General features: G+C 34.5%; 2 protein-coding genes and 1 long non-coding RNA gene across 5 annotated transcripts; all 3 read right to left on the bottom strand.

Moving 5' to 3' along the window:
* Positions 1–80: 80 nt before the first annotated feature.
* LOC114517449 (transmembrane protein 87A-like) lies at positions 81–6,219 on the bottom strand. The gene is made up of 23 exons (XM_028537183.1): positions 6,059–6,219; positions 5,671–5,731; positions 5,211–5,320; positions 5,005–5,121; positions 4,502–4,561; positions 4,353–4,403; positions 4,244–4,285; positions 4,097–4,144; positions 3,426–3,513; positions 3,217–3,278; positions 2,873–2,965; positions 2,665–2,692; positions 2,518–2,580; positions 2,196–2,295; positions 2,021–2,114; positions 1,685–1,871; positions 1,527–1,585; positions 1,349–1,452; positions 1,184–1,254; positions 983–1,053; positions 784–839; positions 581–611; positions 81–484 (listed from the first exon to the last, which is right to left on the bottom strand). The coding sequence occupies exons 1-23, from the start codon at positions 6,158–6,160 to the stop codon at positions 443–445; spliced, it is 1,740 nt and encodes a 579-aa protein (XP_028392984.1). The 5' UTR covers positions 6,161–6,219; the 3' UTR covers positions 81–442.
* A 34-nt stretch (positions 6,220–6,253) lies between these two features.
* Positions 6,254–10,451, bottom strand: LOC114517450 (MPN domain-containing protein-like). 3 transcript variants are annotated; one of them, XM_028537186.1, is made up of 14 exons: positions 10,303–10,451; positions 9,219–9,506; positions 8,979–9,125; positions 8,783–8,881; positions 8,452–8,705; positions 8,288–8,379; positions 8,082–8,178; positions 7,905–8,001; positions 7,725–7,797; positions 7,561–7,637; positions 7,300–7,468; positions 7,011–7,171; positions 6,822–6,914; positions 6,254–6,732 (listed from the first exon to the last, which is right to left on the bottom strand). In XM_028537186.1, the coding sequence occupies exons 2-14, from the start codon at positions 9,486–9,488 to the stop codon at positions 6,658–6,660; spliced, it is 1,704 nt and encodes a 567-aa protein (XP_028392987.1). In that variant the 5' UTR covers positions 9,489–9,506; positions 10,303–10,451; the 3' UTR covers positions 6,254–6,657. The 3 variants fall into 3 exon arrangements, with proteins under 3 accessions (XP_028392987.1, XP_028392985.1, XP_028392986.1); XM_028537184.1 differs by having other exon boundaries at positions 6,261–6,732; positions 9,219–9,575; XM_028537185.1 differs by lacking the exon at positions 10,303–10,451 and having other exon boundaries at positions 6,261–6,732; positions 9,219–9,577.
* Positions 10,452–14,079: 3,628 nt separating this feature from the next.
* On the bottom strand, positions 14,080–16,633 carry LOC114517464. Its single transcript, XR_003686386.1, has 3 exons — positions 16,548–16,633; positions 16,431–16,478; positions 14,080–14,179 (listed from the first exon to the last, which is right to left on the bottom strand). It is a non-coding gene; the product is annotated as an uncharacterized LOC114517464 (long non-coding RNA).
* Between the last annotated feature and the right edge of the window lies 1 nt (position 16,634).

Below are 16,634 nucleotides of genomic sequence, written 5' to 3'. Positions count from 1 at the left end.
AGTGCAATTAATAACATAAAACTACTGTATTAACCACCCTACATTGAATACCAACCATGAGACACTTAATAGGTGGCATAGTTGTCTATTTTATTTAACTGAGGATTATAATAAAATCTCACCATTAATTTATTACATTATCCATAATGACATGACAGACACAACTTTCATGCAGAGGTTGGAAAGACACTCACAGGATGCACTAATGAAAAGATCATATTTTACTGAGTAAGTAAGCTAGGCTATCTATTTTCTTATTTTCTGAATAGCTGTTTAGCAAATGAAGACTGAGTTAAAATTATGGCTAATGCCTAAAAGACAATGTACCCAATTCATGAAATTTTGTTTACTGAAAATTGGATGTGTTCAATGAACTTCTGACAACTGATGTGGACAGGTTATACTACATTTTACTTTGTTATCAACTCTAACAATTCTTCCTTTATTCCATTTTACTCATTTCCAACTTTGTAGTCATCATCTCCTATCATGAAAAATTTGTTTATCAGTTAGCCTTTGTGTTTTTTAAGAAAACCAACAAGACATGAGGTATATGTTTTATGAAATGAAGAGATCTTACTTCATCTGAATCCAGAAGTGATGGTAATGCCCTAGACGAATGAATAAATTTAATAACCTCTCAAGCAATATGTCATGAATTTACCAACTGTAGTTTATGGTTAATTATTTGCGTGGATATGACCCTTCCAGGGCTGCATAGAGGGGGTTATAAGAGTTTTTTTAAATGTTTTGTGAGTTGAAAATCTTAGCTAACACTCGTACGTGTCAATTCCGCCGGATGTTGGAATATTTTCTTCAACCCATTTTAAATCATCTTCCTAAAAAAAGGCCAATCAAAATTTTAGAACCAAGCACTATAAATTGAACAATCTATTTTAATACAGAATATTAATAGTTGCAGGACCATTATAATTCCCCAATGCCAGGTGAAGCTTAGACTGCTGATATGAATGCTACCTACTGCTTTTTTTCTCTGTTTTTCTGCCCGGCTGGGTGCATCTCCATCACTTTTACCTCTCATCTTCATGCCTTCTGTAAACATAAAAACAGATCTGGATTCAGCTGGTGAAGTCATCCTGATTTTGTTGAGGAAAAAAGTTCAAAACTCAAAATTTGATGTTGAAGACATTTACTGTTTAGAAAAAACTGAGGATTGACTTACGGAAAGCATCTGACAATGTCATATCATCATCATCATCTTCTCCAACATCAATCAATGGAGTGAATGCATAGCTAGAAAAACACACACAATCTAGTATACTCTGCCATTTATTATTTTGTTAAGAGATCAATTAAAACTATAAAAACACACATAACAGTAAACTACCGTTGGTTGTTTGCGGTTGGTCTCCATAAAACCATGATTGCAAGAAGTATAAGAGCAAAGAGAAAATGCCAAAATGCATCATCAATCCAAATTTCTTTCCAGTCCTAATCCATAAAAATGAAATGAGAAATAATAATGGAATTAAATGTGTTGAACCACAAAAGCTTGTCTACACTACCTTAATGCAACTGTTGAAATTATGAGCCTTGATCATCCAAGCCATAAATGCCACTGAAGCTATATATACCAAATAAAATAGAACATCAATGAGGAAAAATGTGTTAAATACTTGACATTTAAGATATTGCCAAAGCCACCAGTCACATTTGTTCTTACCTATAACAGAAACAACTAAGATATTTGTGAAGTGCCGATAAAGTGATAACTTCACAAGATTTTTTCGTATTCTCAATGTTCTCATTGTCTGTAGTAATGACATGAAAATCCACCAACATATGACAGCATCTAAGACTGACAATGGTACTGATGCAATCATTTGCTTACGGTTTACATCGGCTTTCACCTGAAATGGCACATTCAAAAACAGACAGTCAGCCAGCCATTCAACTTCTGCAACAGTTTAAATCTCTCATTGATTATAATAGCCATTCACTTACAACCAATATGTTTTAACCTCAGGGTACATTTATGCAATAAAATAAATGTTTGTACCGAATGTTCTCTATAAAATCCCTCAACAATGCTAAGGACAAAATATAGACAGCCAACTCCTAGGACACGATGAAGCGCTGAACCAAGTCTAGGTCTAATGAAAAAGGAACAATTTAGAACCAGATATTTGTGTCAGATCAAACTATAACCTTGAGAATATTTAATTCCTACTCACTTGACAATTCCAAAACCCATACTGACAATTATAATGAGAATTCTTGATAAAGTACGTTTGATACAGGAAAGAACAAGAGCTAACACAACAAGACCATGAGCTGTGAAGATACAATGACACAAACAATATTTTTGGACTAAAGAAAGACACAATTTACTTAAATTAAGGTTGCTAAATGTACTTCCAACTAGGCTAATGATATTATAATCATTCTATCATACTACAAGTATTGCAACATATTGTACATTTGACTTTCAATTTTCACTGACACACTAACATTAAACTTGTACCAGTGAGCCCAGACTACACAGATGAAATATACCTGGCACTCCAGTGTTATTCACATTATTATATTCAGAGAAGAATATTGCCTTTTCAAGCATACCTACAAATGAGGCTAATGTTAAACAATGATTTTGGACCTGGAACATATTGTTAAGTTAGAAATGTATATGTATACTGTACAAACCAAGTGCTATAACACCACCAATCCAGAACTGAAAGAAAAGATCACCAATTAATAACTTAGCGTCTCATTTTATAACATATATCTAGCCCAGTTGTGGTTATTCAATCAAAGCAAACAAACACCTGTAATTCCTGTCTTTGTTTTGAAAAAGTGTGACATATATTCATCTCAGTCACAACAAACACACAAATAAAATAATTTTCATTACTTGTATTCTAAGGAGTTCTCTCCATTGGCAGGCAGAAACAATGAGCCAAACCACCCCATAGGCCAAGTACACCAAGGACATTGCACCATAAAACTAAAAAACCCCAAGAACATGCAAGTACAATTGACCAATTTTGGATACAGTCAGAGCTTCAAATGGAACTTTAAGTCATGCAATATTGCACTGGCCTGGGCTAATATGCAGACAGGCTACAGTATATAGCTTCTACATAGATAACACTTTTACTACCCACATATTTACCTAACTGGCCTGCAGTATTGATCCATACAAGACAAAAATACTGTAATCTATATAATCTATAATTTACAATTTTATATACTTACAGGCAAAAGTGGCCATTCAGCAGCAGACAAATATCCAGTGTTCATTTTCATGTCAACTTTAACTATGGAAAGATGTATTGGTAAGCAAATCTATAATAACTACACTCCATAAGCACTAGCATACAATACATATTACTGGTATATATAGATAGAGCTGTTGAAATCTATTGACTATTGTACTGTCACATTTGCACAGAATTTTACAATACCTTGAAGCTTGACACCGTCAAGAACCCCTTCTTTAACGCTGATTATTAAAAAGTAATTTCCATCAATTCCTGGTACTTGCCTCGGGGTCTAAAACACACATCCACAATCTTTCACAAATACCACCACTAACATGTGAGTCATTTTTATAAATCACGTCATATAACATGATATGGTGCCTATTTCCAGTTCAATGCAAAAAACATGTCTCAATAATTTATTAGAAATAGTTTAGTTTGCCAAAGGAATCAAGGTTTGTAAAACTTTATACTTAGAATTAAATATTCATGATTTATTCATAATTTGTGAATTTTTATGAGCACAACTGTGAAAATCACAATGTTCTTGACAGTTCATCAAGTGTCCGAGAAATCATTTTTGACAGTCAGTTCATAAACAATGTTCATGAACAAACATGATGCTTCTGGACATTCATGAAATATTCAGGAACGTTCATCTATGTCCATGATATGAACTTCATCTCACAGGGGAAGTCTTACTGGTTTTGTAGAAGTCTGTTTTTTACTTTTTACTTTCTCAATTTTCTACAAAAAATAAATTTCAACCAGAATAATTTCTACAAAAAATAAATTTGAACAGGAATATTTTTTTTAATATCTTATATTTTCATATTAATAAACCACAGTTCTATAGAAATATGACTAGGTCTTACCTTTTTTGGTGGGTGTGTTTGTTCGTTTTTGTCAGGGTTTTTTTTACGCTATAAAAGTGTGTTTGTATAAGAATTAGTCTTTTTTTAAATCTTTTATATTTCTATTTTTAAGAACCACTGTTCTATAGAAATATGATTAGGGCTTACATCTTTATGTCTTGGTTTGTTTTTTTCAGGTATCCCATTACCCTATAAAAATCACAGTCAGTTATTATATTAATCGTGAATAATGGGGAACAGCAAGTGAACAACTTACACTTGGGGCACCTCTTTTATGACGCTCTTTTTCAGATGAAAGTTTTTCTTTCTGGAAACATGTGAAAATTACTGATTGCATATAGTGAATACAAATAAATAAAAATCGGAATAATTTAATTCCTAAGTTAACACAGTTGAAATTGCAACCTGGGTTGTTGTCTTTGGTCTAACAAATTCTTTAGCGGCCTTGCTCCAAATTTTTCTTTCCTATAGACAAAATGATAATCCAACATTAAAATATACCTAATACTGTACAAAGATGGCTAGGACAGGAGTATTCTCTTCTAATTCCCCTTTTCATTCACATTGAAACATGCTCTCTTAATCTTTCTTATTCTCAGGGAGACCCTTTTCACGTACATTATGTTTGAGACATTACTTGACCAAATATCATTCTTGAAGGGTGCAAATTGAATTTTTAGGTTTACCTTATCTGGTTAATTTTGCAAATTGTTGTCATGATTTAGAACAAATTATAAGCAATTGAGATGAGCAATATGTAGCAGGAGTTTGTCAAGCATTCTATTATGATAATTATCATACATAATGTTAGTAACAAACTGTTATTAAATTATAGAGTGTTACCAATAAAGTGTCTTCATTTGTAATTTTATCGTGCCAAAAAATGCAATCCATGCAGTATCACATACCAAATCAAATTTTGTGCTGTTCAAAGTTTTGCTGTCCAACTCGAGTGTGCCATTTTTGTATTTTATATGAGGAAAACCAGGAATTGCTTCAGTAGGAAATGTTTTGAGCTGATTGCTCTAAATGTATATCAATGTTGTTGGAAATAAATTACCATGGATTAACTGACAATTGACAAACTAACCATAATGTTTTATGAAACACTCACTCCAATATGAATAAAATACTGAGCACAGTTTGAGTAAAACAGTTGCCACTTCAATGAAATCTTTTTAACTGTAATCGATGTTGGTGCACCAGGAATGGGAACAATGTTTCCTAACAAGCACACAAATTATTCAAGGTTTTTATACAAGTATTGACAAAAAGGCTTGAGCAAACCTTTTAATAACAAGTTGAAAATCATCTAGATATTGCATTTGTATGAATGAAAGACTGGAAGACCAAAATTGGCCAGAATACAAGATGTGAGTTTTGACAATTTTGTCAATAGGGACCTTTAATGCAGTTAGTTTGTTGCCCCTCACCTTTTCTTGAACCTGGGTTTAACATCATGCTTTCAAATTAAATTTGCATGCTGCAGAAGAATGCCATGATTATACTGGCCACTGCAGGAATCAAATATCAAAATTGGTAAAAACTCAGTGTGATATTTTCCATTGACCTACCAAATAATGTAATCTTAGCATCCTTGAACAAACTCTTGGCAAATGATTTAAATCTGTTATTCTATAAATAATAATCACGAGTTTCTTTAATTGCAGTAGGAGTCACATAATTTTTTAACAACAGCTTATGAAATTTGATCTTTAAGTAAAGTCACATGCAAACAAACAACTTTTACAACAGTATTTATGCATAAACTCGTTGTAACATACTAATCTTCTGGTTTTATAAACCAAGTTCTTGTTTTATTATCTGTTATTGAAATTAAAGTACGTTTTATTTATTGCAAAAAGGAAAATATCCACTATTCCACTTGCGCTTTTAAAACACAAGAAATTCTATGCAAAAAAGGTACAAGTACTATTTTAATTAAATAAATAAGAGCATTACCGCATCCAAAGTAAACTCTTTCACACCAGGTTCAGGAACACCGTGAAGCAAGTGTATACAAGAGCTCAAATACAAGAGCAAAATGGACATATTAGACGCCATATTGAAACACGTCGACGAATTATTCTGACTCTCTAATGCAAGATAAACAACGCTTTTGATTGGTCGAGAGGTGAAGAAAGCATTGGAAGCCTCACTCAGCCTCGTACCCAGGCACTTTATTGGAAAACATAAAGTTTTATTTATTTATTGACATGTACAATATATGTAATAATGATATCCTAGCACTATGAGACTATGCATCTATGGCATTATCTAATAGCTGCAACTCAAAACAATGTACGTAGGCACCTAGGTTGCCGGTAAAGACTTTTTTAAGTAAAGTAAGACTAAAGTGGGGGAAATGCAGATGCAATAGAAATTATCCCTGCCAGACAAGACATCAAACAAGTTTTTATCTTCCATCACATCATTGCCAATTAAGAGTTTGTTCAAGGCTGCTAAGATGACATAGGCCACTGGTTATGTAAAAGGTTTTTTAAAAATGAAAATTTTATATTAATTTATGACCATTTCATTTACTAGGGGTGGAGCCAGAATTAAGAGAGTAACATGTGAATAAAATTATTTAATCGACCAGACTGATCTTTAGGAAACTTCTTTGTTAGCGATGCCTAAAATAAATGAGCCAACCCCAATTAAATCATGTTTAAAGTATTACTTCATAATAATGACAAGTACATGCATTTTGGTAACAGCTCACCTTCACTTTATCTAAGAATGATACTCCTGTTAGCCAACATTCTGCAAAATTAACTGCGTCTGGACTTCCTTTGTAGTAAGAGCATATATGACGCTACATCAAATATATACACAGGTGTTATTAAAATACCGGCCATTCAGACTTTTTGCTATAAATCCTAGTATGTTGAGATTTTGTAGTATATCTTACCATCTCAGTAAGCAGGTCATCAGTAAGTAATCCACTAGGTTCAATGCTATAACTTAACTCCATGGGTAATGAGAAAGTCTGTGTTCCTGGGTTGGAGGTTATGTGTACCCAGAATGCTTTGATGAGAGACTCGCGTGAGGATAAATGTGGATCATAAGGAGCTGTTAGAGAAAAGATTATTAACTTAACAAAACTGCTCTAATAATAAGTAGTAGTTTCTTTGGGAATACTTGTTTATCTGCTCTTTACATATGTATCTTTACACAGTACATCCATCCATTTTACTTACAAACAATAAACCCAACACAAGGTTCATAGGATGTTTTCTCCACTTTAATACAGGCCTGGTAGTGTTGTTGAGCTGCAATATCTCGTACTGATGGATCTGGCTGATATGTCGGATGACTGTGATACCAGCCAACCAGAGTTAAACCACGGACCCTCATTGCTAAACGAATCTTGAAAACATAAAAAAATTACTGATATTAAAGCGATCAACATTAGACCATGGCTATCTTGCAGCAAATGAATTGGTATCATGAAAACACACCTCTTCTTGAACAACATCAGCATTTTTCTGGTTGGCAAATCTGCACTTTACTGGAAATGCTTGAACAATTTGTATACCTGAAATTAAAACAGTTCTTTTATTATTGAGCAATACCATACATGTGTAAATATTTTCATTCAAATTATGCAGATTGATTTTCTTACTGTGTTTATCTCTATCCCAATAGCCTCCTAAATATCCTACAACCTCACCGGTAGTCAAATGACAATGTAAATCCTAAAGACACAAGTATATTTTACATCACAACCATGTCAGCATGATGTTATGCAACAACCCCAATATACATTTGTATCTTGTGTTGTTGCCAAAAGATATTTCCTTACCATTAACATTAGAGTGTTAGTGTTGATTGAAACAGTGAATGGTTGTGTCTTTTTTATTTGATTGAAGTTGATGCATTGCACTAAGGTCTGAGGATCACTATATTGAGAAAAATAAATACAGTACAGAAATGAAAGGACAACCAGGGATGTTCAGCATACTTCAAGAGCTAAACATACCTGTCAGGTCGCACCTCAGATACACTGACAGTTGTCCTGGACCAAGAGACAAGCTTTGTTTTCCGTGGAGTTGTGAATGATGATAAATCAGCAAGATCTGCCAAATATTCAATTAATTTGTTTCATTATGTGACTCTTAATAGATTATAGCTGTATTATCAAAAAAGTTTTGATATTTTCATATAAAAATATATTGTATATCTGACCTGATTGGACAGCTGTTACATCTCGTTTTGGGGCTGAAGTTTTTGAGGTTTGTGAGGAACTACCTTTTCGCTTGCCATCCTGAGATCGTTCCCTGCAATGGGTGGAAAATAATATAGAAATAAAGAATTATTGAAATGTGGAATTTGCAACATATACCACATACTTCTGTTGACGTTGTGTTTTATTTTTGATCTTTTGTGATAATTCTTTCTTGGATGTTGAGTCTGTAGGGCTCACAATCTTTGTATAACTTGATGTGGGAGTAGATTTCTCAGAATTTCGTAATCCTTCTGGTGATGACAATGAAGGTCGAGAGGAATCTGAGACTGGAGATATGACAGCAGAAGTTGTGTCTATTTTCCCAGATAGTTTAAGTGCGGTTGATATGGCTGGTGTTCGGATTACAGATGGGGGACTCTGAAATAAACACAAAAAAAATGCAATTATAAATTAGGAAAGAAAAATATAGGTTAATGAGAGCTAAATAACCTTACAGTTACTGGTGTAGAAATTTTGTCTGATTGAAACAAAGGTCTTTGTTTTCGAAACCAAGTTGACTTGTACTGATCCAGTTTCTTTCCTTTATACTTCACCTGAAATATTAAGCAAAAAGTTGTTGTCCAAAAACAGGACTATGTACTGCCTTCAGACTCTATAATAAAGAAAACACACTATACTGTCTATACATACAGATGCCCAACCACAGCCAGATTTCTTTGTAGGATTAACAAGTTTCTTGCAATGAATAGCCCAAGCTGATGGTGAGTTAAAGAGTTTCTCACTACCTTCCCACTTGATTTTGCCATTTTCTAGAAGATCTGCAACAAATCGTTGACCCTAGACATAAAAAAGTGAATATGCATGTGTATATTGAAAAGTATGGGAATTTTTCCAAAGTAATGATCCAAGGCACAGCAGAATTATTCATACCAGATAATCAATAGACATGCATCCTTCTTCAACAGCTAACACTCCATCATCAAGTAACATTTTAAGCGTGACACCACGGCCACTCAAACTAGTTCTTCCAGATTTCTTGCCTTTTCCTTTCTTCTTTCCTGCATCTTTCTCTGAATCCTCTGGAGTTTGTATCTCAAGCTGTCCTTCCTCTTCATCGTCATCATCATCAACATCTTCCATTTCTTCATCATGTTCTTCATGCTTATCCTCAAATTCTTTGTCTTGCGTTTTTTTATCCATTTTTGGAACCAAATATTACTAGGAGTTAAATCTGAATGCAGCGGCCATATTGGATTTCATGGCGTTGTAAAAACCGCGTAGGCGGGGCTGAGAACCACTGAGCTATATAATATGCTGAGAACGAATAAAGAACTTTTCCGCCAAACACACCTCTAAACTTGCAAAATGCAAATACTTAAAGATGATGTAAAGTCCGTTCTGAGCATATATTCTGCGCATAACAATGTTTGTTTACGTTGGTTATATAATCTTTACATGAACGTATGCGTCGTTATAATTTTCTTATTTTCTTCTCGCTCGACCGGCTGTAATCTGTGATGAATATGCTTATTTTACATCATATTTTGAAGAGGATATTGTTATATTTTGAAGAAAATATAAAGCGAAGCTTGTAAATAAACCGGCCGTTATTTAAAACGTTATATATTTGTAATTGTAGGACAAGCGAGAAGGTACCGTAGCGTCTGTAGCGACGACAAATAGCCCCGCCATCTATTACGGTCCTCATTCAACAAGTAAATTCTTGGAGCATTCCTTTCAGCATATTATTGCCTTTTTCTAGCAGCCTTATGATAAGATAAGTTATCTTCGTCACTCGCAATTCGAGCCTCTTCGCCTTGCGACATAAAATAAAATAATTGTGCTCCCGAACTGCCGTTTGTAATACAACGCGCTAATATCGCATATCATTAACATTCCAAAAGTTGCTCCCCCACTGATGGAATGTGTTGATGCGCGGAATATATGCGCAGAACGGACTTTACCTCATCTTTAAAGCAGAACCAAAATAAAGCAACTACTTAATTGTAAGTACCTCAGTCCGTGTTAATATAGCTCAGTGGTCCCTCCAATGTTCTATATTCTAAATACCCAACACTGGTCTGGACATGGTCACATGGATTATCCCAGAGCCCCCAACTCCTCCCCCCTAGAAGTGAGTGCATCTTTTGTCCCCCCTTGCACCTGTGAGAAAAAGGACAGAGGGCAGTTGCCGCTGCATTTTAACACAATAAGGCAGTGTTCTGGGATTTTAACCCAGAGGCCAAACCAAAAGCCCTTTTTAATGAAAAAATAAAATTCACTATAGATCTTTGTTTGGCCCCAGACATGGACACTGTTTTTTGCCAAACATGAAATGGAGGGAAACCGGAGTGCCCGGAGAAAAACCCTCCTGACCACAACTTGAAATCCGGATCTCAAGTTAACTGGTTTGGTCCGACATTTTGGTTATTTTTAGTTGGAAATTCCGCAACAATTAATTGGGGCAGGTTTGCCAGTTATTTTTGTACTTGTATTTTATCAATTTTTAGAGATAATCTGGCAACCATGTGGACTATTTTTCACGGCAGTACATTATCAATGTTTTTCATCTGACCAATCCTCAAAAATTGCCACGCAATTTTTAAGGGTTTGTCAAATGATCCTGGTGGTCTGAAACATGCACAAAGATTTATTGAAATTGACATAACATGCCTAAGGCAATGGCATCAAAAATATACCTATGGGTAATGGGGATTTTGATATGATCATCGTTATAAAACATGGTCAAAGTAAAATTGCATTCATCTATTCAACTGGTTTTCAAGTCCTTAGAAGATTTTAGTAATATCTTAACATTGTTATAAAACCTGGCCAAAGTGAAATTGCATCAATCTATTCAAACTGGTTTTGCAAGTCCTTAAAAGATTTTAGTAATATCTTAATATTGTTATAAAACCTGGCTAAAAAAAAATTGCATTACTTAGGCTTGTAGTAATTCAATATAACATTATTTAAATCTATATCATCAGAAATCCATCGTTATAATCGACGACTATCGTTATTTAACCTGGTCAAATCGATATCCCTATTGATTTATTGAGATCAGTTGCAATAGCGTTGTTCAGTTACTAGATACTACATAGAGATCAGATAAAGAAATCACGAAATGTCATCCAGTGGTAATATGGAGATCAGTGGCAAAAAAAATCGAGCGCGTATAGCTGCCCCCTACTCAAATGTGAGGTGTTAGAGATCAGTTCAAAGATTTGACAAACATGATAATACACATAGAGATCAGTACAATTGTAGACGAAGTCAAATTACTCTTTACTCCACATTGTGTCGATTATTTGCAAGCAACATTTCATACACAAGTAATCAAAAAAAACACTAGAGACAACTCCTTTCAAAAACGAGAACAAATTCTTGAAGTTCCAGAAACCCAATTTAGAAGAATTACGGTGATATTTCAGCATAATAATATATGATAATAATAGAAAATTATAAATTATTGCATTCACAAAATTTATTCTAATTAAACTTTGTTGTAACCATCAAAATATCAACTATTTCTATTTCTATATGCAATTTTCATGCTTTCCCACGAGCTTCGAAAATAAAAACTGATAAATAAAAATTTATTAAAGTTCCAGGTTTCAATGTACACTCTGATAGATTAGAAGTAAAAAAATTCTTATAGAGCATAGCTAAACTAAACTATTACTATTCACTATCCTATCCAAACTAAACTATCTGCTGTCTATACCGGCCGGTAATATTTAACTAAACTTGCTAACTATTTAGCAACTATTTTTACTTGATAAATAAAAATAAATAAAAAATTATTATAATATATTGCATTTATAATTTACTCAACTGGTTTTGCAAGAAAAAGTCAATTTCCCTAATTAGACAAATGTATTTTATGCTATGGCATGCATAAACAAAATATTTTTCAGCTAAATTTTGATCTTATACATGTTATGCAGTTATTTTTACCATCACATGCACATAGAAAGTCAATTTCCCTAATTAGAGCAATGTGTTCTATGTTGTAGCATGCATAAACAAAATATTTTTACACCTAATTTTTGATCTTATACATGTAAACTTATGGTCGTACATAATCATGCATTTACTCTGGCAATTATTTTTACCATCCACATGCACTTAGAAAGCCAATTTCCTAATTAGAGCAATGTGTTATGTGTTGTATCATGCATAAACAAAATATTTTTACACCTAATTTTTGATCTTATACATGTAAGACTTAACTATGGTCGTATATAATCATGCTATTACTCTGGCAATTATTTTTACCATCCACATGCACTTAGAAAGCCAATTTCCTAATTAGAGCAATGTGTTATGTGTTGTATCATGCATAAACAAAATATTTTTACACCTAATTTTTGATCTTATACATGTAAGAATACGGTCGTCTATAATCATGCTATTACTGTGGCAATTATTTTTACCATCACATGCACTTAGAAAGACTAAGAAAGTCAATTATTTTTATTGTCACATGCACTTAGAAAGCCAATTACCCTACTTAGAACAATGTAATTTATGTTAAATTGTGGCATGCATAACCGAAATATTTCACAACTAATTTTGGATCTGATACCTGTTAAAATACATCGACCACTTATAATTCATGCTATTATTTTGGCTATTCTCATTTGCGCATGTATTTACAGAAATCAATCTTGTGGCATGCATTACTGCTGCAAATTTTTGATGCCAATGCCTTATGTGCCAACAAACAAATACAATCATATGCATACCTGGTTCTTGTTCACAGTTACCTTTGTACAAATTCCATTCTTCAAGTTGAGTTCATGGTTCATCATTTTTAGCCGCACCATTGGATACTTTAGTAATATCATGCATTAATTTCACCAATTGCATTACACATTAAGTAATAAAACAGGAACATGCATTTTCAAAGAATCAAACATGCTGTATACATTAATTTAATTGCTCTGCATGCAATCCGGAATTTTTATTTATCATCAATGTCAAAATAGGAAATAGGAATTTCACTTAATGTATAACACATTCAGTGCAGACCACCAGGAAAACCAGCATGCACAGGATAGAATGCAAGAAAACTGAATAATACCACCCATCAAACCTGTCTTCAGTCCATCATCTTCTGTCATTGGGCAGTCCATCATCATCTGTCATTGTCTGCTGGTCATCCTCATCGGGCGGTCCATCATCATCTGTGATCGTCTGCTGGTCTTGGTCTTGGTCATCAGGCAGTCCATCATCATCTGTCATCATCTGCTGGTCATCGTCATCGGGTGGTCACTGGTCCATCATCATCTATCATCGGGTCGTCCATCATCATCTGAAATGATTCATTTCTTAACATCTGAAATGATATGAAACAAGCTCACCTATGGTATGTTACCTGCATGAGCTCCACCAACATCATCTCCACCACGACGCTCATTGTACATGCAAATACAAAATTTTCATGCATTTTCGAAATTACATGCAAATTTAGCAAGATTTAACACATGCATTCATGCAAAAATGGGACAGACATTTAACACTCGACCATTAAACCCCCTTTTTAATCTCAACATGCATCTCTTTTTTTTGTGTGCTCCAAGAGCAATATTTTGCCTATGCCGGACTAGGTCACTCGAGCATACAGAAAGTATAAATGACCCGGGCCCCTGATCACTTATACTTACTCATGACTCCTGACAAAACATGCAAGATATAACCATGCAAGGGTTGGGATCTGAACTGCATGCAATCCAAAAATTGAAAATTAAAAACAGAGGAGCCTCAAATGTCTGGGAATATCATAAAATATCTGGTTTATTTTGATTTTATAAAATGTGTGGTTTGAATTTCATTTTAGATTTTCTATTTGCATGCAAAATGGTAACATTTCTCCATCATCACAACTAAAATGATTAATGAAAGAGTGATAAGTACAGTATAAGCACAATATCTACATGCCTATCAATCCATGCTTCTGATGGTAGTATATGTTTATACAGGATTATTAATTTAGGGTGTTCCAAAAAGTACTCTCAGTTTCAAGTAGGAATACTACAGTACAATAGGTGTTTCTAATGTTACAGTATAACCAAAGAGCTGCGTGGCAGCGTCTTCAAATAACTTAGCATCAAATGTGGTATAACAACTGCCTAAATTGTGTCACAGACATGAAAATTAGAGCCCTCTGCCCCATTTCCGGTACTAACAATAGCCGTAAACGACAAGAAAAGATCTGAAATTCTTATTTGCAAAAAAATTTACCGCGAAAAAGTAGAACCGTTTCCTGTTTCATTATTAACCTTTGTCCTGGTGAAAAACGATATATAGGCACCTGTCATTTGGCCTTGTTAACAAGCCCCTTTTTTATTAGGCTCATGTCATTTGGGGCTTTTAGACGCCCATTTTTCACCTTTTTAACACACCAAGTAAACTTTAATTTTAGTTAATTTGCCTTTACTGAACACCGGCAAATGGCACAAAGCACATGCGAACTCACATTTTTACGGGATCAAATAGCAACGCATTTAAAAGATAAATAAACATAATATATCAATTCCTTATAGCAGTTATCAGTTGCTAAGGTCCATTATCTATCGACGTATCGTATAACTGTATAAGAAAAGACGGCGATCGGCGTCGCGAGATCAATAAAACAGTAAGAAGCCCCGCACGGCGGCCCCAATCACCAAAAAATACCTAATTTTGCAAATTGATACGAATACTCAAGCAGAACTACTCTATATTTGCTTAATACAATATAAAAAAGCTTTAAAAACTAAACAATATGCTCTAAAAGTTAAACGGCGGCGACTACAATAGTTGAAAAGAACACCGGCGTCGCAAGCACGCACATGCATGAAAACTCGCTGGAAACGCTGAGAATTTGACCTAATTCTTCTACAAAGTGATACGAATACTCAGGCAGAACTACTTTATCTTTGCTTACAATATAAAAAAGCTTCAAAAACTAAACAATATGCTCTAAAAGTTAAACGGCGGCGACTACAACAGTTGAAAAGAACACCGGCGTCGCAAGCACGCACATGCATGAAAACTCGCTAGAAACGCTGAAAATATGACCTAATTCTTCTACAAAGTGATACGAATACTCAGGCAGAACTACTTTATCTTTGCTTACAATATAAAAAAGCTTCAAAAACTAAACAATATGCTCTAAAAGTTAAACGGCGGCGACTACAACAGTTGGAAAGAACACCGGCGTTGCAAACACGCACATGCACGGAAACTCGCTGGAAACGCTGAAAATTTGACCTAATTCTTCTACAAAGTGATACGAATACTCTGGCAGAATTACTTTGTCTTTGCTTACAATATAAAATAGCTTCAAAAACTAAACAATATGCTCTAAAAGTTAAACGGCGGCGACTACAACAGTTGAAAAGAACACCGGCGTCGCAAGCACGCACATGCATGAAAACTCGCTGGAAATGCTGAAAATTTGACCTAATTCTTCTACAAAGTGATACGAATACTCAGACAGAACTACTTTATCTTTGCTTACAATATAAAAAAGCTTCAAAAATTAAACAATATGCTCTAAAAGTTAAACGGCGGCGACTACAACAGTTGAAAAGAACACCGCCACCGGCGTCGCAGCACGCACATGCATGAAAACTCGCTGGAAACGCTGAAAATTTGACCTAATTCTTCTGCAAATTGATGCGAATACTCAGGTAGAACTACTTTAACTTTGCCTACAATATAAGAAAGCTTGAAAAACTAAACAATATGATCTAAAAGTTAAACGGCGGCGACTACAACAGTGGAAAAGGACCCGGCGGCGTCGCAAACACACACATGCATGAAAACTCGCTAGAAACACTGAAAAGCGGACCTAATTCTTCTGCAAATTACGGTAGAAATCGTTACGAATACTATGCTGAAGCTATTCTAGCTTTGCTCTAACAATATGCTCTAAACGGCGGCGCCTAGTGTGAATACACGTGCAAGCGGAACGCGCTTAAATACGCCGAAAAATTAGACGTAATTTTTAGCATTTAATAATTGACACTTATTGACTTAATAATTGACACTTATTGTTACGAATACTGAAGGCAGAACCATTCTAGCTTTGCTGATAATTGATAAACGTTTTAGCTCAATGACTAGCAAATAAGAGACAATAATACATACGGTACAATTCACGACCATTGAATCCAGCTTTCGTCGACGGGTTTCAGCCTAAAAAAAGAAAGTGTTTAATAACTATTTTTCGTTCTTTTTATGCAGAGTATTCAGAGATATACACACCTGGATTTCTTTTCTCTCAACGAAGAGCGAATTTCCTTGCCACCGCATCGTCCACGTAGTCTTTCCAACTGACTGTCAATCACTCAA

The sequence above is a fragment of the Dendronephthya gigantea genome, unplaced genomic scaffold (assembly GCF_004324835.1).
Source record: "Dendronephthya gigantea isolate DGI-Jeju-01 unplaced genomic scaffold, DenGig_1.0 000009F, whole genome shotgun sequence".
NCBI classification, from domain to species: domain Eukaryota; kingdom Metazoa; phylum Cnidaria; class Anthozoa; order Malacalcyonacea; family Nephtheidae; genus Dendronephthya; species Dendronephthya gigantea.
The sequence above is the reverse complement of the archived record's forward strand: the minus strand, read 5'-3'. Positions and strand labels throughout refer to the sequence as shown.